The 23,971-nt window shown below is 44.1% G+C and overlaps 2 protein-coding genes across 3 annotated transcripts in view; one reads left to right on the top strand and one right to left on the bottom strand.

Annotated features, from left to right (window-relative positions):
• The window catches only part of skap1 (src kinase associated phosphoprotein 1), a 31,322-nt gene extending 18,588 nt beyond the window's left edge, over nt 1–12,734 (top strand). The window contains exons 9-13 of the mRNA XM_061095492.1: nt 885–1,094; nt 3,185–3,235; nt 3,354–3,463; nt 12,171–12,273; nt 12,621–12,734. Of these exons, the coding sequence (XP_060951475.1) occupies nt 885–1,094; nt 3,185–3,235; nt 3,354–3,463; nt 12,171–12,263 (464 nt within the window). The 3' untranslated portion in view covers nt 12,264–12,273; nt 12,621–12,734. The remainder of the gene's footprint in view (nt 1–884; nt 1,095–3,184; nt 3,236–3,353; nt 3,464–12,170; nt 12,274–12,620) is intronic.
• Nucleotides 12,735–13,265: 531 nt separating this feature from the next.
• On the bottom strand, nt 13,266–22,869 carry snx11 (sorting nexin 11). Of its 2 annotated transcripts, none has more exons than XM_061095596.1 (7): nt 22,699–22,869; nt 21,267–21,303; nt 20,938–21,024; nt 18,771–18,871; nt 17,830–17,925; nt 17,488–17,712; nt 13,266–16,049 (listed from the first exon to the last, which is right to left on the bottom strand). In XM_061095596.1, the coding sequence occupies exons 2-7, from the start codon at nt 21,285–21,287 to the stop codon at nt 14,768–14,770; spliced, it is 1,812 nt and encodes a 603-aa protein (XP_060951579.1). In that variant the 5' UTR covers nt 21,288–21,303; nt 22,699–22,869; the 3' UTR covers nt 13,266–14,767. The 2 variants fall into 2 exon arrangements, with proteins under 2 accessions (XP_060951579.1, XP_060951580.1); XM_061095597.1 differs by lacking the exon at nt 22,699–22,869 and adding an exon at nt 21,478–21,763.
• Between the last annotated feature and the right edge of the window lie 1,102 nt (nt 22,870–23,971).

The raw sequence follows: 23,971 nt of genomic DNA, 5'->3' as shown, positions 1-23,971 counted from the left end.
TGCTTTTGTTTCTCTGGTCACTCTCGATAGTGACCGACTGAGGATAGATGCATAATAAGATATTATATGGTTTGAGAAAATACGACGTATAAAATATAAGAGTAACCAGTTTATGGATCAGTGTATAGACAGAAAAGGGTCAGAAACATAAGTCATGAATTTCTCCTTTATGATTTTAGCACAAACTGTATTAAAAGTTCAGATTACTAATGAATCTGACCTATGACCTCACGCAAAATTATCCGTTCATCAATACATGTCCTGCTGTTTATCTAGATGATTATTTGCAATATATTTTTTACACGTTTAGGAAGTAACAAAGTACAATAATGTGATAGAAATGTAAAAAAAACAAAATCCTGCATTTAATAATTCCAGGTCTTTTTGTCCCTCCTGCTCGTCAGTGACGTCTTTTATACTTTAGCAGCTGAGTCGGGCATCAAATTTCACACAAAATTGTTTTTAAAGAAGTTAAATTTAATATGTGAACGATGCAGAGACCCAGAAGAAATCATCTTAAATTGTTGAGCAACATTACCGAACGTCTTGCTTCTAGAATCTGCTGCTTCTCTCTGTTCATCAGCGACTGAATTGATTTTAAGGAATGAAGCGTGAGCAATTCAAAGACGTTCGCATGTTCTTCACAATTTCAGACATTTTATAGACTCGACAAATAACTGAATCAATGAAAAACACAATAAAAAATATAGAAATCATTATTATGCCGCCTGAGTACAAGCCTCGGTTGTTTGTTAGAGCTGCGGCACGTGTCCTGGTCCGTGACCATCCAGGCATTTCTCTCACTTTACTCTTTTAATACATGTGAGTGTCTCTGGTGCGGCGCTCCGTCTCCAAACATCACGTGGTCTCTCCTTCCCTCATAGATCTCAGCTCCAACTTCATCCCCTTCGACGATGAGGAGGAGGAGGAGGAGGAGGACGAAGAGACCTATGATGACATCGATGGGCTGCCCCCCCTCCCCCCCCCACTGGGGCCCGGTGCCGCCCAGGCCTCTCGGAACGCCACGCCGGGCGCCGGGCGGGAGGCGGCGGAGGCTGGTGAAGAGGACGAGGATATCTACGAGGTGCTGCCAGGTATGAGGCCGTGGTCGACGCCCACTCAGTCACACAAACAGACACACACACACACACACACACACACACACACACACACACTCCAGCCCTCGGGGGGGTTTGCAACAAGAAAATATTTGTGATGAGCTTCCGTGGCCGCGATGGTCGTGTTGCCAGGTGCCCCCCCCCCCCCCATCACCACGACACCCGGGCTGATCGCTCATTTTAAATCAAGCAACACTAATAAGCCTGTCCGGACCGGGGGGGGTGGGGGGTGTGGGGGGTGCAGAGCCACACAGGACGAGGAGCGGATTCTCCCGACGCTGAGGATCCGTTACTGTATGTTGTTGAAATCAGCGAGAGCCAGGTCGGCCCCAATGCTCTGTCATGGTACATCCAATTAGCTCATGTTGCCATGGCAACAAATAGGCTCCACAATTCAATCCACTAAGCAGAGTTTTTTTGCTAAAAGTCGCCTAGCAACAGCAGTTTAGTTGAAAGGAAGTAAAAAATCGTCCCGGAGCTCTGAACGTGGAGTCTTTTATAGAAACTGGAGTTTGATTGAGGCCGTTAGGAGATGAGCTGTGTGTGTTTGTGTGTTTGTGTGTTTGTGTGTTTGTGTGTGTTTGTGTGTTTGTGTGCGTGTGAGAGAAAGTCTTTACTGAGCCGCTCCCGTGTGTCAGGGCGGCTACAAGATCCCCAGAAGGACAAAAGGCGGGTGATCCGATCTTCTCAGCGCCGTCGTCCATCACTCTTTCTATTAAATCAGATTCATCAAGATTCTGTTTCACTCGGTGAGTACATTACCTTCGCCAAAACCACTGGTGAGAGGGAGATCCGTCTTCAGAGTGTCACGCCGGCGTTCAGAGCCATCTGGGAGGAGGGACCGAGCCTGACCACAGATGGCATATCGGGTGTCGGGCTCTTTTGTTCACTTTCTCACTTCTTCACTGATCAATCACTGCGCTGCTCCCTGGTGCTCACGTCCAGCCTCTGCACACAGATCACACACTGTGCAATTAATATAGTGTTATCGTTATTTTCATTGATGAGGAAAGATGCTTGTGTTCAACACGTCTTCTTTTTCCTTGCTAATGCTCTCATGATTATTTGAGATTACTTTGCAGGAGTTACCTTTCAGATTTAGGATTATTTCACTAGAGTTATGGATATTAAATGTGTAAAGACATGCAGAGGAGGACTGAAGCATCGTTTTCTTGCTCCCTCAGTTTTGTCTGAAAACTCAGAACAAGGCTCAGTCGCCGGTGGAATGAAGCGTTGGAGCTGATGACTGATTTTATTGACTGGAAAATTAAATCACTTTGATATAGAAGCCGTTGGCCCGGAGCCTCTGGACTGTAGGAGGCTCCTCTCCACAGCAGAGGAGGATGTTTGGATCCCTTTGCAAACACAAATAAAATGTAGTTGTTTTTAGTCATCATGTATGAATAAAATAGAAATCGAATAATCTAGTAATATTTTTTAAATTTAATTTGAATCACAGTGTGTGGGTTTTAGAGCGATAAAGACTTTCTGCATCCAGACACAGACTGTTCTGATGGTCACAAATACACATGTGGTGCATATACAGTGGGTGTGTGTGTCTGTGTGTGTGTGTGTGTGTCTGTGTGTGTGTGTGTGTGTGTGTGTGTGTGTGTGTCGTCCGTCCTGCTCTTCCTGGAAGCAGAGGCGCAGGTTGTGCTGGAAGGTGGATAGTGTTGCTGGGTTGTGGCGTTGCTGTCAGCCTGCTTGTGTAGAGGATGGATGTGGGAGACAGAGGGCAGCGTATCACGGTGTCACCTCTCAGACCAGCGGAGGCCACGCCCCTCAGTCGATGACACGCCATCCTCCACGTGTCGTAAAGGCAGAAACTCGTGTTCTTCACCTTCGTCCTGTCTGGGTCTCTGATGAACTCCGTCACACGGAGAGAACGACACCAGAGTCTGACGATGCTTTTTATTTCCTGTGAGATCAAAATAAATCTCAGGAAAAAATTGTTTTTACTTTAAGCAGAAAATGTGGAAAAATGAAGTTCCGTCCTAAAGGTCAACAGACAAGTATAAATGTTCCGTCACAAATATCATTATGTTCTGTTTGTGTGTTTTTTTTAGAAGAGGATTTTCCGGATCCAGATGAGAGCAGCGACAACCTCAGCAAGAAAGGTCAGAACCTCATCACACTCATCGACTCATAATGAGAACGTTTCCAGCCTGATAGTTCACGAAAATCACCATCGTCGTGTTTGTTAATTTAAAATTTGTGCTGTGCGTTTCCTTCCAGCTTGGTCATCAGATTACGCTAACTACTACCAGTGTCTGTGGGACTGTGAGGCGGACGAGCCCGATGAGCTGGCCTTCCAGAGAGGAGACCTCATCTACGTGGTTAGCAAGGTCAGCATCTCCGTCAGCAGCAAGAACCAAAGAGGTTCTGGGCCTTAAAAAGTTGAATTAAAAAGAAAAATACAAATATATAGATTGCTTAAAGTGTATAAACACACAAAGAAGTGAGTCACAAATCAAATTTCCTTCCACAGCCTGTTTTTCTATTTGCGTATTTTGGACTTGAGCATAAAATGGAAGTAGGGGACACGTGCTGTTATTAAATAGTTTGTGTTGCACTTCATGAATCTAAATTTCTAATTCCCAATTAAATATGAAAAAAACTAATAGATTCTAATCTTCTAAATTCTCTACATTTCACCTCTGACACGAACAATCTCCGAGCGCTCGCTCTCCTCGTGTTCGACTCGATTCCGATGTGATGCCGATGTTTTAAAATGTGTTAATTATTTCGAGGGGTTAAACCAGTAATCTCCGCGTCCTGATTGGCTTTCCCTCGACCTGCTGATCTGCCCGACATCCCGGCGAGCGCTTGCATCTCGCTGCAGCCGCGGTGGCGTGGTCGGTTCCCCGGCCTCTGGGGGTGAAGCGCCATCGGCTCGCTGTGTAATGGAGCTGTTGTTCATTACTCCGCCTCCATCACCCGGGTTAATTGAGCAGGCAGCCGAGCGACGCTCTTCCTTTTCTGTTTCGACACAAACTGCAGGTGCATCTCTGCTCTTTCCTCTCAATCTGTTTCCTCGTGTTTTATGGGGAACTCGTGGTCGCATGCGGAGAATCCACCGGTGAGAAGACACCCGACTGGAAATCAATGGCTCGTACTTTGGGCTCTTTCACTGAGATGCTTCCAGAGACTTGTTCCCCCGACTGAAGCATCACCTTCTGTGTTGAGGTTGAATTATCTGATGAGCAGCGAGAGGAGGAAGCTACAGCGTCTTCAGCTTTATTCTCTGTATCTTCAGGTGGAGATTATGGATTCAACCTCGCGATTCCTTCGATAAAGAAGCTGAATCTTAATTAGACTTGATATTTTCCCTTTGGAGGGAACTGAGGAAGTTGAGGTTTTAGATTTTGACATATCACACTCATCTCACCTTTTTTCTCTTTTCACTTGATTTAAACTGTTGAGATGTTTCTCTGCAGCTTCTCCCAACATGCAGACGGGAGTTTGTGTTGTACATTGTGTGTGTGTTGCAGCGTTGTGTTCATTCATCACAGCTGCTAAACGCTGTTGTTGTACTTCTCCCTGACGTGTGTGCACATTGTCCCACACCGACCGAACCCTGAGCTCGTCCTGCATTCTTCAGATCTAATTTATGAATCCACAATCACAAGACACCGGCTCCACAGGTCAGGTTTTAGATTTTGTTGGATAAACAAACAGTGTCGTTGTTTGTTGAATAAGAATAATGAGCCTTTTAATTTATAACAGCAGACGTGGCTCAGGTGAAATATGCTTTTTTGCACATGATGGACTTTTAATTGAGGCTCCGTTGGCAGATTAATGAGACGGCAGCGTTCAGTGTCTGTGTGTGTGCTGGTGGACGAGAGGAAATGTCAAAACAGCCAATGTTCATTTCTCACACGGAGAAGACAGAGGCAGCTTGGGGAAACAAGGGGGGGGGGGGGGGGCTGGCTCTGTGCTGCAGGATCACTTCTCACTGTGTGGATCAGATCAACACCTCAATGGAAAGCTTAACAGCCAGAGTCCAGGTTGGAAGCAGGACTCGGCTGCAGCGTCTCACAGTCACAACTCATAGTGATAGACCACAAGAGAAGATTCCTCCACAGGATTTAAAGCCGGAGTCTGAAGCAAGGCCGTAAATTATTCACCGCAGAAGTCCGAGCGGCTCTGTGGAGCGTGTTCGTTTATCCTTTAAGAGAAGATGAGCCAAACTCAGTTTAGTCACTCAAAGTATTTATTTAGGAAACAATAAACAGGTTACAGCAAAGCAATGGGCTTCCAACACGTGAGTCGTGTCATAGCGCCACGAACATCCGGCGTCTGTCCATTCTATAACAGTAGATCTTCGTTCCTCCTCCTCTATGGAAGTGCGCAGTCGTAATCCATCCTCCTGGCTTCTGGAATACGGAAGTAGAACAGGAAGACACTCCCACTGACGTTCCTACTACTCCGATAGTTGCTAGACAACCTGTTTACTTCATGAAAGGCCTTGAACCAGCAGATGCCAGGACGGCCAACGAATATTATCAATTGGAGAAACGATTATTATGTTTTCTGCTATAGCAAAACAATCCTGACTGTGTCAACATTCGCATCCTCGAAACTAAACAATGTCACAAACAGGAAGTCAACAAATTCACTCGGTCTGACCTCCAGAGCTTATCAGACCGCTGGGAGCCGGACCAGTTTCACTAGATTGAACATTCTGAGAATCAAAAGGTTATTGCTAATAATCCGTATGAAGGCCTAATATCTAACTAAAACTACTCATATCTTTCTTTGGTTGGAATTCTGTCAGCACAGACTATAGTTAAACATTTGAAATCCCAACAGCTCCTGAATGTTTGATTCTTCCTCCACCTGCGACACGACTCCACCCGCGTCTCGCTCTGCGTCCTGAACGGCGTTATTTGGATGACGGCCTGTAATCGGCGATTCCCTTTAACGAGCCCTGTGGGAGGAGTTTCACGGGGGAGGGGGGACTCCTGAGGACCCCTGACCTCCGTGAGTGAAATACGGGCCCTTGGCGAGATCTCAAGTCTGTCGCTTAACTGGGACCCGGACACATGAAATGGCCGTAATAAAACCAGGGCCCATAAATCCCCCGAGCGGGTGGGAGGCCTGGTTCGTCTGAGCTGTTATGTCAACACTGACCATAATTACAAGGTAATAAGGACACGCTCTAAGTGCTAAATCAATGGTGCTAACAAACTGTTATTTTTAAAGCCGGGATGTGATTGACGGCTGGAGCGCCGAGCGGGATCGCCACGGGCCGAGTGTCATATGGCTGTGAACTGAGGAGAACACGCCGATTGTATAAAAGGCGCTCGTCCATCATTATTGATCCCTCACTTACTGTAAAGTGGGGGCATTTTTACTGTATTTGTGTCCCCCCCCACCCCCACCCCTTCCTGTTGCAGTGCGCGCGCACGTTTGCGTGTCACCGACAGAGTCAATAAATTAGGAACCTCACAACTCGTATGAATCCCGTTAGTTCAGGAGGATTCATGTGGTGGTGCATCACGAGGAAGAAACACGCCGGGGAATCCATCTGGTGATTTCCTTTTTTTATTTTTTATATTTTTTAACTCTGGCATTTCATTTCCGAGACCTTGCATTTTCTCTAATGTGCATTATGGCTTCACAATGACATGTTAGTGTGTGATGACTTATATCACACTCATCACACCTTTTTCTCTTTTCACTTGATTTAAACTGTTGAGATCTAAACTGCAGCTTCTCCCAACATGCAGACGGGATTGTGTGTTGTACATTGTGTGTGTGTTGTTGCAGCGTTGTGTTCATCCATCACAGCTGCTAAACGCTGTTGTTGTACTTCTCCCTGACGTGTGCGTTCATTGTCCCACACCGACCGAACCCTGAGCTCGTCCTGCATTCTTCAGATCTAATTTATGAATCCACAATCACAAGACATGAGCTCCACAGGTCAGACGTCACATTCCTGTGTTCCCACCGGCGGGATGGAGTGGTTCTCTCCATCGCCCTCCTCACCTCTCTCTCTCTCTTCCTCCCTGGTTCTCTCCATCGCCCTCCTCACGTCTCTCTCTTCCTCCCCGGCTGTCCAACCACAGCTCAGAGACTCTGAGACGAACCAGCCAATCAGCGGCCTCTCCCAAAGCTCAGCGTCGTCATCTCCCATTAGCCTGAAGTGTTCATCTGCCTGTAGGAGACAACAGAGAACATGGACACCACTGACACCTGGTGGCCGAGTCCTGCAACAGCACGGCGTCATCCAACTTATGCAAACACGTAAATCAGAATCAGAATCAGAATCAGAATCAGAAGGTATTTATTGCCAAGTAGGTTTACACCTCCCTGGAATTTGCTCTGGTTATTGGTGCATACAATGAACATAGAAACATAAAAACACAATAAATACACCACACAGAAGAAAAACAATAATAATAATAAAAAAAACAATATATATTTACTCACTATGTACTTCTTATTTACTCACTTTTTCTAATATTTATACAAGCTAGCATTTATTTAGACATAAACATATTTATATAAAAATGTATAAAAGACAACAGATATAAAAAGTGAAGTAAAAAGTGAAATTCAAAATGCAAAAAGCAAAACAGATTACACTGCAACAATATGCAGTGTAATACAGTATAATAAAATATAATATAATAAAGCTGATTTAGAGCTTTATGAATCCTCCTCCCGGGATTTTTTAGCCTTATTATGGAATTAAAAAAGGAAAATAAGAGGGGGGGGGGGGGGGGTCATCACTGGTTTCACTGGTTTCTCTCGGTGGTTGGAGCTGGTTCTCGGCTCCGGCCACAGGTCACCGCAGCCGGAGAAAAGCAAAAGTGAGCAAACAATCAGATGGGAAAAGTCAAGCTAGAGAGACAAAGCAGTGGGGGGGGGTGGGGGGGGCCTTTATTCTTTTGTGTGAACCCTGTCCCCCCCCACCCTCTCCGTTTCTCTGTCTCACTCCCATTTGAAGACCCCCGGCTGCTATTGTGGCCATAGACACCAAGACGCTATAGACAGGCAAGACATCCTATTTACCACCCGGAGTAGCGGGGGGGTAGGGGGTGGTGTGTGTGTGTGGGGGGGGGGGGTGGTGGTGGTGGTGGTGGGGGGGTGGGGGTGAGTCTGGGGTCCGGGGGTCACGCAGGAGGCAGCAGGTCATCCCCCGGTCAACTACAGTAGGTCATTATTCAGACCAAAGCCAATAGCCCAGAACCGTGTCCGAGCAACCCCCCCCCACCCCCCCCCGATCCATTCTGCTTAATTATTATAAATGAGGGGGGGGGAGGGGGGTGGGGGTGGGGGGGGTCGTAAACAGCCGTCGTTACAGACACTCAAACACAAATCCACTTTGAATCGTTATTAAGTGAAGCCGCTCGGATCCCAGGAGCTCGAGCAGGTTTTTATCTTTTTTTATTAAATCTCATCGTCCCGGAGATATTTTCAAATGTTCTCATAATAATAATAATCTGTCATGTTTCCACTTTGAAGCCAATTTTACTGATTTAATTAAAAACCCACTTGGAAAAATCAAATGGAGACTAAGTAGCTGCTCGTGAATCAGAATCACCTCCGATGCTCCTGGATGGATTTCAACAGGATTCTGCTTTTATTTTGTTCAGAAATCTTTATGATAATCAAAGAAATAAGCATCCCCCCCCCCCCCCCCCCTCTCCGGGTTTCACGTATTATCGGCTCATTAGCGAAGTGTACCTGGATGAGGGGGGGGTGAGCGGGGTGGGGGGGTGGGGCTCTCTAACCCGATTGCAGATTACAGATCACAGGCGTCTAACGGGCGAAAGGTGTTCATGCCTCTTTGTTAGCGTGAAGAGCTGCAGTGCATCTGATGATGAGTCCACGTAGAGGATGGAGAGAGGGAGAGAGAGAGAGGGAGAGGGGGGGGTGGGAGAGGGAAAACAAGAGAGGAGGGAGGGAGGGAGGGAGGGAGGGAGGGAGGGAGGTGACACCCGGGCGGCGGCGGGTTCAGCAGCAGGGCAACGAGCGACTTCCTGCGCTCCATCACGCCCAAGGCCTCCGTCAGCTGCCGGCCGGGAGGAGATGCTTCATGTGTCCGGCTGATTAGCTCCTGCTCTGTATGCATCTGTGTGTGTCTGTGTGTGTGTGTGTGTGTCTGTGTGTGTGTGTGTGTGTGTGTGTGTGTGTGTGTGTGTGTGTGTCATCAGGGAGCACGAGTGTGTGTTGGAGAAGAGAGACACAGAGAATTCCTAATTTTTACTGAAGAAGTCGAGATGTGTTTCCTTCAGGTTCAGTCGATGGCGTGAGGCGACAACCGCCCCCCCGCTGTCTTTCACCGCATCCGACCCCCCGTCCCCCACCGCCCCCCCGCTCCGGGCCCGGGCGCCTGTCACTCCGTCCCTGCGCCCGTGGTCGACCCTGAGCGATGGGCCCATCAGAACGCCGCCGCCACCATTAGCCCCGGCCCCCTGAGTGGTAAATAAACGATCGCGGCCCCGGTACACTGCAGGTGTTGTCATGGCAACCTGCTCCTTCCTTCCTTCTCAGCACCAGCACCAGCCCCGCCCATGCTCGTTTCACCCCCCCCCACACCTCACCCTCCACACCCAACACCCCTCCCCTACTCGCTCTCTCTCGGCAGAGGAGTCACCGGGAGGTTAACGAGTCACCGCGCCGCAGCCACCACAACACGGCGCTGTTTGCCGCCCCCCCCCCCCCCCGAGCGTCTTCCATTTCCAACCGATCCTCAACAACTGGGCCCATCGCTCACCGAAACACCCCCCCCCCCGGCCGCCGCACTTCAAAGCTTCAGACGCAAAAACTACAACCAAAACAAATCGTACTTCACCACCAGACGGCGAGGACGTGTTTGTCTCAGTGTGATCACTTCCTGTTGGAATGTGCGTGCTCCAGCAGGTGTGAACTCTGCGTGAACCCGTTTCCAAGATGGCCTCGGCACGCCTGACAGACTTCCACCGCCATCGGCAGCCGCTCGGCGATGCAGCCGCCGTATTAAAATGGCGGCTGCTGATAATCCTAAAGAGCGTTCTGTGGCGTGAGCCCGGCTGCACAGATGGGCCGCGGAGATAAACACACATCTCTGTCACCGCGGTCGCTGGAATAGAGCTGCCACGGCCCCGAGGGAGAGGGAAACTGTCTCTCTCTCTCTCCTCGATGTCCCCCCCCCCGTCCGTCTGTCTCCCCTCTCCTCCTCCTCCTCCTCCTCCTCCTCTGTTCACCCTCTCTCCAGGTTTCACACAACCCGGGCTTTTCCCTCCGTGTCTCTTATGAGGACCGAACTTTCCTTTTCTCCTGATGAAACACACACAGAGTCTGAGTCTGAGTCTGGGGTCACGACCACGAGGCCGGGGTCGACCGTTAGAGACGAAACACACGACCAACTCGCCGCAGGTCACATGACCCCGAGGCGTTTGGACGACTTGTCGACCTGAGGACAGAATCCAAGTCTTTTAGACGTGTGTCTGCGTCCGAGTGATTTCACAGACCTGGTGTGAGGTTAGTCTCCTCGGTGGTAAACTCTCAAACACCCCCCCCGCTCCATCAGGACAGGGAGGAACGAAGGCCGGCTGTTGCCTCCTCCGCTCTGCCCCCCCCTCCTGGTCTCAGGCCTAATATTGATCGAGTGCAGATCTTTTCCCGACTGGGATCAGAAGATGCGCTGGTGGATTTGACTCCAGTTCCCAGAAGGTTTAAGACTCTCATGAAGCTCAGATCTACGTGTGGTTACTTCAGTCCTGAATTTAAAAAGTATTCAATGTACACATTTTATATTTATTTTTAAATTTAAAATAATATAAATACAACTTCTTTGCACTCTCCTTTATGAAATGCAACTATAGAATATTTTCCCTTTCAGTGAATGTCTGGATTATTTAACTGAGTATTAACAGAAGAACCAAATGAATGTGTATTGGGATGTTATCTAACATGCGTTTTATTTTTTATGATTAAATGCAACATAAAATATCACATTCTGTCCACAACTTGACGTAATTTAGATTTTTAAATTACTTTTCCTGTTTACGTCGTTAACAGGAAAAGTAAAAACATGAATTTTAAAAAGGATCCGATGACAGGAACAATTAGATTTACATTAAAAACACATTTATTTTAAAGCCACATTTTAGCCTCAAACAACAGAGTTGAAATTATATTTTTCATCTTCCTCCCGCCGGATTAACTACTTCCTCATATTTAACTACTACATTCTTTTTAATTCAGCCGTTCAATATTAATTGTATCTGTTTTTAAATTGATTGAAACTTTCTTTTTAAACCTATAAAAAGTCAAACGCTCGTCAGAAGCAACAGAAAACACAAAGTGATTCTGTTAAACTGCTGATTGTGTTTGAGCAGCTGTCAAAAAAAACCCTAAAGGTTTTTATTGACATTGAAATAAAAAGGATTTTCAGATTTAATGTTTTCAGACACCAGCTTGAGCTACAGTGGATTTCATCTAATGTCAATATTGTTATTTATTCTGTTATTTGTTTTGGTGATGTGAGAATGAACGGAGTCCGATTATAAAACTCCTTTAGGCAAATGTGTGAATTATCCCTTTATGAATTTACCTGATTTGATTTCACACGAGAGAATCTCTGCTCCTGTCTCTGTTTCTCTTAATCACAACACAAAAATGAACTTTAGTTTTAATCAGTCTGGGGAGAAGCCGTTGTGTCTTTTCATCCGTGACTAAAAAGCAGTTTTATTTCAGCCTGTGTCTTGCTCCTGTTGTTCAGAACATGTTGGAGCGAACGCCTCCAGGTTGATGTCTCACAGGATATCGCACACGGCTGCTTCCTGTGTTGGTTCTCGACTTCTCTAGATTTTTCCTTTTGCTACAGCAGAAGAACATTTCTTAATTTTATTATCTCAGCAGCCACTGAAAAGCAAAAGGCCAAAACCTAACTGCAGCTCAAATCATTCAAATGGTTGTTCTTGTGTTAATATTATGAGACCAGCGTTGCATTAAAATGAAATAAAAATGTGAGATTGCTGCTCGTTGCTGCTTCGCTGACTCTCCCTCCGACTCCTCGATGACTCACTGATCTTTATTTGTTCACTTTTGCTCCAGGAGTACAACATTCACGGCTGGTGGGTCGGCGAGCTGAACGGCGCCCTGGGTATCGTCCCCAAGGACTTCCTGCACCCTGCCTACATCCTGTGAGCGGCGACAGGTACCAGCTTCTCTCTTATCATCAGCGTTATGGACCATTACTGGGGCCTGATGCACAGAAACTGTCCCCTGGTGCTCGTCCAGATTGCCATTGAGGTACATTCAGTCGTTGACCTGCTGTTTATGGCATCTGCTGGCGGGAGGAAGTACTGCAAAGAGCAATCTGAACGCTGCAGCGGGCGATAGGTGAGAATTAATATGTGCAGCAGGAGCACGATTGCAGTGTCAGACGTGGTATTTAAGAAAATTATTCCCTGATACTGTTAGAAAGGCGCAGATTCAAATGAAAACTGAATTATTGATGCATCTGATAGTGTGTTTTTCTTTTGTTTTGTTTTTTCACTACAGAGCTGCTGCTGCTGACAGGCCTCCGGATCAGCTCATGAAAGTTCAATATTCTCTCTGATACAGAATGTAAATTATTATTCTCTTGCATACAAATTAAAATCTCTTTGTCAATCTGCTGCAGTTTTGCTCATTTCTTTCAGAGCACGAACGTACGTGAAAGGATTCTTCGTGCCAAACGAGATGAAGCAGTTAATTCATCCGTTTATCAATAAATACTAATAATTTAAATTATTAAGAAAAATTATAAAACCTATTCTTGTTCCAGCTTCTCAAATTGCAGGTGTAATTTTTATTAATGGAAAATATTTGGCTTTTAGACTAATACAAAAATGGGAAAAGGAGAATTTCCTTATTATTTCCTTGTATTTTATAAACTAATCTTTACCAATTTAATAGAAAATAATAATTTGACAATAAAGAAACAATTTAGCAGCAGCCCTGTTAGGAACTGAATGATTATTTTCAACTAATATGATTCTGACTGTTATTGATTCACTGGTTGAAAATGTAGATCGAGTGAATTTTATTTATTTGTTTTTCCATCACTGATATTCATTTAACAAAATCCACATTTGTTTTGTGTGATGTGAAATATTTCTAACTAAATACTGTATGAAAAATAAATGAAATCTCAAATGTCAAGTATTTACTGTTTAAATTCAGTTTTATTATTAATCTTGCTCCATTTCCACCCACTAGGGGTCAGCATTGCTCCAACATTGTGTATTAAAAGCACGAGATGTGTGTCGATAGAATTACACAAAGTCACATGTGACACAATGAAGACGAAAAAACAAACTATATGAAATAGTGAATTATATTTTCTATGTTTACATGGACACGTCACTCAGGTAATAAAACAAGTCTCTGTAGAATCTGTGGCTTTGTCTCCAAACTCATTTTCTCATTAACAGTGCAGAAGGAAATCTGAACTCAGATCTGTAGAATCCAACAGGAAGTCCCCCAGTTCAGGATCACTGGACCAGTACAGTCAGACTCATGAACATTGAACAGTGACACAGTGAAAGCTTGATGGTTTAAATCCCTTTTTAAAAGCATCTAAATGAGTTGGACTCAGCAGTAGTGTGAAGGAACCAGTGAATCCACTGCTCCCAGTGAGTTAGACTCCCGTCAGTGAAGCTTTAACTCCAAACCAGTGAGGATCACCTTTATTCACCTGGGGTTAGTTAGTGAAGAGGCAGCGTTGTGCGTTGTGACGTGAGATAAGAAAACTCCAGTGAAAGAACTGAGCTTGTTCCAGAAGGTGACGACAACTCGTTAGTTATGGAAGCGACTCGACGTAAATTAACGAAAATGATTCAATTACTCGGAGAATTGTTCATGAAGCCAAACAGAAATATGTATCTGTGCTTTGTTCTGTTCACGTTGCTGGAACTGACCGGTCCACTGTCACTCCCAGTTGCCTCACGTTACGCCCGGGACCCCCCCGGACCCCCGAGCCGCTTCCCAGGTCTCTGATGTGACCGCGTGTCAACGTGAAAATCTAAAGTCAAAGCACTCGAGCGTTTCCTGTCGACCGTTTATTTGTTTAACGAGGATTTTGTGGTTAATGCAGGATCAGCGACGCAGAAGGAACCACTTATCATCTGCTGATTATTGTTCCTCATATCATTCATAATTCTGTCTATAGATCAAGGAAACGGTGAAACACGTCAGGTTGAACTTCCCTCAGACCTCGGTGATGTCACACGTCCTGATCAACCGACCAAAACCCAGAGATTCTCATTTTAATGTCGCGTTTCATAAAAAAAAAAAAAAAAAATCCTCACATGTGAGTAAATTAGAAACTGATCCTTTAATTCAAATGTATTTGTCATGATTTAATAAAGTCGTAATTTCAGCTACAACAATAAAACCTTGAGCTTCTGATCAGGGAACCAGATCTGTTTCTGTAAACCTGAGCGGGGGGGGGGGAGAGAAACGGTGCCAGTGTTTAGTGTCCCTGAGTTTAAAAGAAGAGAATACAGTTTTAAAATTAAATAAACTATTTTTTAAAACAACTTGAGCCTAAGGTCTGAGTGGGAGTGGTTTCTGTCCTCGTTGGACTCTGAAGGATCAGGAGGTGAACAACGATCTGACTGGCTCCGCCCACGAACCCTGTTGATCTGTGTGGGACTGAGTCTGTGTTAGAGGGCGTGTCCCTCCGCCGCCTCAGGGACCTCGGGCGTCTCTGCAGCTGGTCCACCTGAACCTCGTGAGTCCTCCTCCTCCTCCTCTTCCTCCTCCTCCTCTTCCTCCTCCTCTTCCTCTTCCTCCTCGGCTGCTCCGGGGACGCCGCTGCTCTCCAGGACGCTGAAGTCTCCACTTCCACTCAAGTCTCCAGCGGCTGCGGTGGCGTTGAGGTCCAGCGGCGTCGAGTCGAGCCGCTCGTCTTTCTCCACCGGGAACCCGTTCATCTGCAGGTCCAGGATGTTCCTGCTGGAGGCGTCGAGGTCGGACATCTTCACGAAGCCGTTCACGTCCTGGAGCGACTCCTCGCCGTCGTCACACACGCTCTCCTCGTCGCTGACCTTCACGATGCTCTCGTTGGACGACGGCAGCGAGTGCGTGTCCTCGTCGCTCTCGTCCCTGGTCGCCACTAAATCCACTTCCTGTTCAGCCTGGTCCAGGTGTTGAACGGCGTCGGGTCTGTCCTCCTCGGGGACGCTCTGCACATCCTCTGTTTCTACGTGGATTCCTGACTGAGGTCTCGTCTCGTCTTTGCTCTCAGACTCAGAACTGTCTTCGCTGTCTGATTCCTTTGACTCCTCCTCCTCACAGCGGACGTGTGGATCTTGACCCTCCGTGATGTGGGCGTGGTTTAGCTCAGAGCTGACGTGGTTTTCTACAACCTGCGTCTCAGAGCATTCGACTTCCAGAACCTCCTCCTGAGATCTGTCACTACTTCCTATGCTCGTATCCTCACAGTCATTGTCTTTAAAATCTAATATAACTTCAGGATCTCTACATTGTTCTGGCTCACAGGTGATTTCTATATGTTCCTCCTCAGGACTGAGCAGCTGATCGTCCACCTCTGAAAGGCAAAGAGTCTTTTCTTCTGTATCTAAAGTCACACCTCCTTCCTCCTCCTCTTCTTCTTCTGCACTCTCCACCTCGCTCTGGAAACCAGTCCCCACGGGCGAGTGCACCTCCACTGGCGTCTGTATCTGGCAGCTCCTCTGCTGGGTCTGCTCCTCCTGGACGTCCCCCAGGTAGAAGGTGGCCTCTGAGGCTTCACGCTCGACCTCGGCCTCCAGGTGGTCGCTCCTCTGGCAGATGGTTACTGATGATTCCTCCTCGGGCTCTGACTCTGCCTGGTCCTTTTCACGGAGCTGCAGTAAACCTTCCAGAGGATCAGAGTCTCCAGCGGAGAGCGGCTCGGGCCTGGAGGTCTCTGCAGCTTGAAGACTCGGCTGATGAGGAGCCGGACTGTTCAGTGGGAGAGAGAGAGAAACTGGTTAGGACTGGTTTTCACATGGTTTAGAAATACGTTCTCAACTTGAGCCGGGACTCAAGAGGATGGAAACCACTCGTATCAAACGGGAAGTTAGAGATACTTGGTTGTTAGAGGTGGTGAAATAATACTTTGTACCAACAACAACACTTTAATTATTAGACAAGGAGTTTAATCACATTAATGTTGAATTTCAGCAGATTTGAAGCTGATCTGTTTGGTTATTTTTCAGGTGCTTGTTAATAACTCGACCCAGAGGCAGATACACAGGAGCTTTCATAAAAATCTACATAAAAAACAGCAAGTCACAACTTAACACATATCATTTCTTCAAAAGCTGAAGTCACCAAGTTGTGGTTATTGGGTTTTACTGACGAGTCTTTTACTTCCTTAGCAGCGTGACGGACAGATTGTGTGTTTGCTGCTTCCTCCACTTTATATTTTTATATAATAAAAAGAGAACGAACCCGAATATGCTGAACAATTTAAGTCTTGAACTTTAAAGGCAGCTCCTGCACAAACCATTTGAGAAGAAGCTGAATTTAAAGACTCAAGTTAAAGATTATTTCCACACTCTCCTTGCACTGTACAACACTCCGCTCCATATACACTTACTTCACATCATATGTGATATGTGTTAATATAAACCATATTGATATTATATATCATTTTATACAATAATATTGTCTTTTGCACACTCTGTCTACATATTCTTACACTCATAGTATATTATCTATTGTATGGTCAAATACTTATATTTATACCTCTACTATATATCATATCATATTATATCATACTCTTTGTATATTCTTGTATATACACATATTTATACATGTTATTATTATTATATTTACTATTATATATACACTGTTGCTGCCATTATTACTATATACTGCTATTATATTGGTATAATTACTATCATATATAAATATATATTATGTTATATTATATACTACATATACTGTACTATTTTTATATACTGTCTAACAATAACATTACCATCATATCATCAGTACTATTACCATCATCTTGCCACTGCACCTTATCTACCTATTTATCTTGTGTTTCTGTTTTTATTCTTTCTACCTCAATATTTTTTATTTTATTCTATTGTATTTTATTGTATTCAAATATACCGGCTGCTATGACGACTTAATTTCCCTTCGGGGATGAATAAAGTAATCTATCTATCTATCTATCCATCTATCCATCTATCCATCTATCCATCTATCCATCTATCCATCTATCTATCTATCTATCTATCTATCTATCCATCCATCTATCTATCTATCTATCTATCTATCTATCTATCTATCTATCTATCTATCTATCTATCCATCTATCCATCCATCCATCCATCCATCCATCCATTAGTAACAATAAACCCCTGAGGTCAGATCCCCCCCCCCTTACCTCTCCATGGACTCGTAGGAAACGGTCAGACTGGGCTCCTTGCTGGGGTCGTCCTCCTGAGCCTGAGCGAAGCCCCAGTTGGACGAGGCGTAGGTGAGGATGGCGTCCGTCACCGAGTAGGGGGTGTGGCCCTGAACGCAGTCCAGGATGTGGCCGACCGGCAGCTGGGTCTGCAGGAAGAGGTGGAGCTGGCTGTCCGACAGGCACACGGTCATGTTCACCACTCTGTCAGGACACAGGGACACAGGGTCAGGACGTGTGGGAACCTTCAGAGCCACAGCAGATTAAACACTGAGCTCTTTACTGATGCTGTTCTTCACAAGAACCAGGTGAAGAACTGACTTGTCCAGAAAGGCCTGAAGTCCGTTCCTCCTCCGCTCCAGGAAGTCCTCGTTGCAGAAGGAGAAGAAGGATTTTCCTGGAAGAACTGGGACGGGCCTGGAAGAAGAACCACGAGCAGAGGTTTCAGATTATTTACTTAATTGAGTCACAGAGATGATAAACAGCCAGAGGCATCTTACTTTACCACAGTGTTATCAGAGTGACTCAGAGGAACCGGGTTCTTGGTACCTGATGAATTTGAGGCTCCACAGACTCGTGAGGGAAATATCTGGCTTCAGTTCCTAATGCTAATGGACCAGTTAGTCTGTACTGGTTTCTAAATAATTAAATAAGTGTACTGTAGCTTTGACAAGGTTTCCACTCAAAAGAATAAAGTTAAAATTCGATTTAATTGTGTTTTTCCCAGCAGGAGAGGGAGGGAAACACACTCTATTATGTATTGTTAACACCTTTCATAGTAGTGTTACAGTATATTGCAATATTTATATTTTCCTTTATACTATCTTGTAGTATTATTTATATTATGGTCACTTACTTTTAATTATTTTTTCTGTATCATGGTCACTACTGTTGCAATATTACTTATAATACTTTTGTTTTCATTACAATAACACTTGCATCACTCCACTTTCTCCCCAGTACCTGCTTTTGCACAGTGTCTGTTTTGCAGGTTGTTTTTGTTTTCTGTATATTTTTACTCTCATTATGTGTAGTTTAGTAGTGTATATATTTTGATCTTTCTTTTTTATTGTTGCTTCGGCACTGTTATTTAAATTCTGTTTTTCTCTTTTTTGCTGTAACAAGTGAATTTCCGCGTTGTGTGGATAAATAAATAAATCTAATCTAATCTAATCTAATCTAATAATATGAGGCCACTCTCCTACGTTTCTGACCTGGGATGAATCATTATTTAAAAACCCAAACCGGGACGATGAACTTACACCAAGCCAGCGTTCTTCTGCATCTTCTTCTGGAGCCACACGAACTCGCTGTAGCGCCGCCGCACACACGACGTCTTGGCTGTGAACGCTTTGCTGTTGGTCTGGGGACAAAAACACATGATTCCACAGTTCAGTTTAACAGTGAGGAGCTGTAATCCTATTAAAAGGTTAAAGTAGGTGATATTTTACATGTTTCTTTAACAAATTGTTATTATTAAATCAGTAAATAATTGACTGAAGCGGTGAGATTCAAAATGTTGAAGCCCATTTCTCCTTGAGGCATTTAGTCTTTAAAATATGCATTTTTCATTAGCTCTCAAAACATCCAATTAAAACTATTCCCTTAAGGAACTAATGAGCACAAGAAAGTCAAGACATTAAGTATTTAGAGGCAAAATAACATTTCTTGATTTGTTCTCTCACAAGATTTGACAATAAATAATGATTTAAAACCAATTTACTGTACAAGTGCTTCTCTGTATGTTTGTGACTAATGTCAGTAGAATGACTTTAGAGCGTGATCACATGACTCCAGCGTGGGACAGAGTCCACTTATGTTTGCATAACAAGCCGCTTTCAGACGGGAGCGAATCAATTACAGCGCTGGTTCAATTCCCACGTCATTAAAACACATGAACCGATTCCTCGAGTGTGTGAAGCAGCAGCAGCTCTCCACTGAAGACAATATCAAACACTTCCTGATTCCAGCTGCTCAAACGGGAGATTCTCTACGTCAAATATGAAAATATCTAGATTATATTTATATTTCTGAAGGTGTTAGATTTATCTGCAACAAATAAGTAATTTTTTACTATTTTCTGACAGAAAAAACATTATATCCTGCAGCGTTATCAATAAAGAAATATAATAAGTGACTTTACAAAGATCATTTAAGACTTAATACCACATTGATCATTATCCAAAGGAGGAAAGATATCAATAGAAATGGAAATCTTACTTATTCTTTTTTTTTTACTTTATTTTTATTTATTTATACTGTGCAGCTTTAATACTTAATTATTACTTAATAGAATTTTCAGTTATTTATTTATCATTATTATTATTATTTTCATTGAATTGTGTAATGTATTGTTCGCAGGACCACGTTCATGTGGTTCTTTAATTAAGAAAAACATCCAAGGAGGTAGACTGTATATTTTACTCTTAACCCATCGAGATGCACAGGGTTCTTTTTTTAAATCAATATCTCTATATATTGTAAATTGTCGTACAGAGATTATGTGATACTGAATGTAAATTTGACATTGATTCTTGTTCTACTGTGCCTTACCTCCTAATAAAAATATTAAAGGTTTAATCTAATGTTAATAGTTTACAGGTAATGAAAGCGTTGTATTTTCCTGGAAGTTGTAAGTGGATCTGAAAACAAAGGAAAACTAACTCTTAACTTTCTGATTCCCACTTTATGCATCAACAAATCCACCACAGGCTGAGTGATGCCTGATCATGTGATGTCACACGATCGTTACCAGTTTCCCGAGTCAACAGCCACGAAGCCTCAGTGCTGACTCAGCATTCCTGCACACAGCCTCGTGCTGAGACAACGATAAGAGCTCGTGTCCACACGCAGCAGGAATCTGTCGGCTGCAGTGGTTTCCACAGACTGGAGCTTCGACTGGGATCTAATCAAGACAGTGGTATCTGCAGCTCCAGCTTGTTTACTGCTTCTATTTGACCTGTTCTATGTAGCGCCAGAAAACCAATTTTGTTTCTTAGTGGCAAAAAACTGCTCCACTGTCGTACAACTACCGGTGATATTCATCTAGAATAAAACGTCCTCTGGGCATCATGGAGTTGACTCATCTTCAAATATTTTAGAGAGATGCTCGTGTCGCAGCACCAACATATCGAGGAGAAATAAAAAGATAAAGACCAGAGGAGGAATAGATCAATCTGAGGTTTACAAAACTGGCCGAAGGCTGGAAAACCACTCAGATAAAAGAACTGTTATCAACTTGTTGTTTTCTCAAACTCAACAAAACTGAGGCTACAAATATTTCCCGCTAGCAAATAGACTTTTAAATTTCCTTCGATTCTTAAATGGTTTCCTATCAGACCAAGAAGTTTGGAACTTATAAATATGAACGTCACAAAAACCAGCACATCTTCACACAGCATTTGCACACTTATTGTCTTTAATACTCACATGCAGGAATATTTTAAAGTCCACATATGAATTCCACGAGCCTTCATTTTGAATGCGGGGATCTTGGACCCGCACTGCAACAAACTCCTGGAGGACGGAAACAGAAAACACACTTTTATACATTTAAATTTATATTAAAATAATCGTGTGTTTTACTGTATCTGGGCTAAACTAATAGCATCTATATTTCATCATATCACTCATCAACACAGATGTTTTTTCCTGAAATGCTTTTTAAAAATATCAATGGTTGAATTATTAAATGAGGAAATGTGCTTAGAAGTTAATCTTGTGTTGTGTAGAAAATGGGAAAGAGCTCGGCTACTCACATCATCTTGATTCCTGTTCATCCTTCCGAGTTCTTCACTGCGGAGACACAGGAGGACAGAGGAGGACACAAGAGGACACAGGAGGACACAGTTAGATCAAGTGCATCAAAATCTCTATTTTGTTTTTTACCTTTTCTACGGTGGCGTCATGAGTTGATGACTCATCGTCTAAAAGAGAAGCTGGTCAGCGAAAACCCACTGAGTCACTCACACAGAAGTTTGTCTTCACTTCCTGAAGCGAGTGAAGATTCTTCAGTGTTTCTCTGAAGTTTCACATTATGAAAACTGTTCCGCTCGTTAAAACAAAGGTCGCTCAAAACATCGTGTTGACTATTGGGACCGATATTCAAATGATGAAATGAAAGTGATGTCTTCAAATCGTCTTTTTTGTGAGTTTCTATATTTGTAGTTCTATTTTTACCGGGATACAGCTGCAGATCACAGTAAACTGAAGTGGAACTAACTTTCGTCCCCTTCAGGCACCGGCCTCGTGGACGGATCCACAAGTGGGACGACCGCACACGAGTCAGAGCCTCGCTTCAAAGTATTGTGTGTGTGTGTGTGTGGGGGGTGGGGGGGGGGGGGACGCCACAGTGACTCAACGACCACGGGAAGATTCAAATGTAGAGACATAAGTGAGAGAAATTACTAAAGAGACTAAATAAAAGTCCAAATGACGACATGACGATGGCAGAGACAAAAGACTAAGAGTCACAACGAAAGATCAAAGGACACAAACAACGTCCATCGAGAGACCAAATGATCGTTAAGAGACAAATAACGATCCACAGATTAGGGCTTAAATATTAATCATAACCATATAACAAATCAATATGGAGTCCTAGAGGAGATAACACGTAATTGAATAACTGCAGATTTAATAGTTTTAAGGAGAGAGTTTAAAACCAAAACCTTGACGGGTGTCGTGGATATCGGATAATTTTTTATATCTTTATCACTTTTTGGCCGTGTCATCCAACCCGAAGACAACAAAGAGACAACGAGAGACAAATGAGACACACAAGTAAACAACTAACGAGCATCAAGTCCACACAAGTCACGGCTCAATCACATGTGGTCTTTGGGAAGATGGGCCCCTCTGTTGGTGCCCGGGGCCCCTTGTTCTAACCGGATCCGCCCCTGCTGCTTCCTGGGACTAACCAGCCATGTTGGAAGTTGTCCTCTTGTCCTCATGTCCTCATGTCTCCGTCCTCCTCGGGCAACACACACACGGACACACACACGGACACACACACGGACACACACACGGACACACACACGGACCCACACACTCCTCTTCATGCGGAAGTGAATTAAAAACGTTACAGTTTGACCCATGTGACTTCTCCTGGGGGGAGTAAACATAGATCTATGGGAGTAAACACTCAATGCTACATTAGCTTCAAGCTAGCCCGGGCGGGCGGGGACTCACTCTCACGCTGTGCGGGGTGTCTGCGGCTCCGGGATCGAACCCGCGGCGCTGTGGCTGCTGGTGTGTCCGCGGGGGCTCGCGGTTCATCCTCCGGTGGAACCGCTCCGACTCTCGGACCCGCCGCGACCGGAACTCACGTCCATTCCGTCAAGTCACAAGCGCCGGGGCGACGTCATGACGTGCGGGACACTGCTTCCGGGAGCGTGCGCTGTGACGTCGGAGAAGGGGGCGCGGTTTATAATCAAAACAATCAGATGGATTTAAAGGAACATCACATTGTTTCGGGCAAACGAATTGGCTTTTTGAGGCTTTAACATGATCCAATTCTTACCAAAATTTGCAGAAAGTTAGAAAGTGGTTGAAAAGTACGTGTTCTGGAGGAATTTTCAAAGGGCGTCGCAAAATGGCTCAACGGTGCCCCCCCGAGACCCCTGGAACGCGTTCACATTGACCGATCTTCACAAAAATCGATACACGCATTCAGGGTCTAAATAGAGAGTTTATGGATCTTGTTATATATTTACTGTTATCTTTATATATCAATAAGAACTTAACTTAATTCTATGTAGCGCTGTTCTACAAAAACTGTCGTGAGAAACAGTAAAGCCCTTTGCACCCTTATAGATTTGACCACAACAGATTTGTTTCATTGTTTGATTACATCTCTTGTCTCATATAGAGCAACACAAAATGTTTATGTTCATCATCTGTTGGGAAATAAAATGACTCTAAACTGCAGTAACCGTTAAAAACATACCGACCATTAGCATTTCACTTTTTACTTCACTTTTTATATCTTTTATCTTTTATGTATTTTTATTCAGAAATGTTTATGTCAAAATAAATGTTACTTTGTATAAATATTATACAAAAGTGAGTAAATAAGAAGTAAACAGTGAGTAAATATATACTGGTTTCCTATTTTTTATTGCTCTCCTATGTATGTTGTATTTATTGCGTTTTTATGTTTCTATGTTCATTGTTTGCACCAATAACCAGAGCAAATTCCTTGTATGTGTGAACGTACTTGGCAATAAAATACTACTGATTCTGATTCTGATTCAGGATGATTCTGACAACTGCCCTCATCTGCTAAAACTGTCGTTTTGAGGAAATGTCATTTTTAAATGAATGAAAAGAAATACACAAAACACACTAAACTACATGTTGTGTTGATGTCTAACGATTTAGAGAATGTAATATCACCATTATTATACAACATGCTGTAATGGCCCACAGGAGTATAGAGAAACAAATTTAATGCAAAAGATAA

Source organism: Limanda limanda, chromosome 21 (genome assembly GCF_963576545.1).
Source record: "Limanda limanda chromosome 21, fLimLim1.1, whole genome shotgun sequence".
Classification (NCBI taxonomy): domain Eukaryota; kingdom Metazoa; phylum Chordata; class Actinopteri; order Pleuronectiformes; family Pleuronectidae; genus Limanda; species Limanda limanda.
Note: the sequence above shows the minus strand (reverse complement) of the source record. Positions and strands in the feature narration are given on the sequence as shown.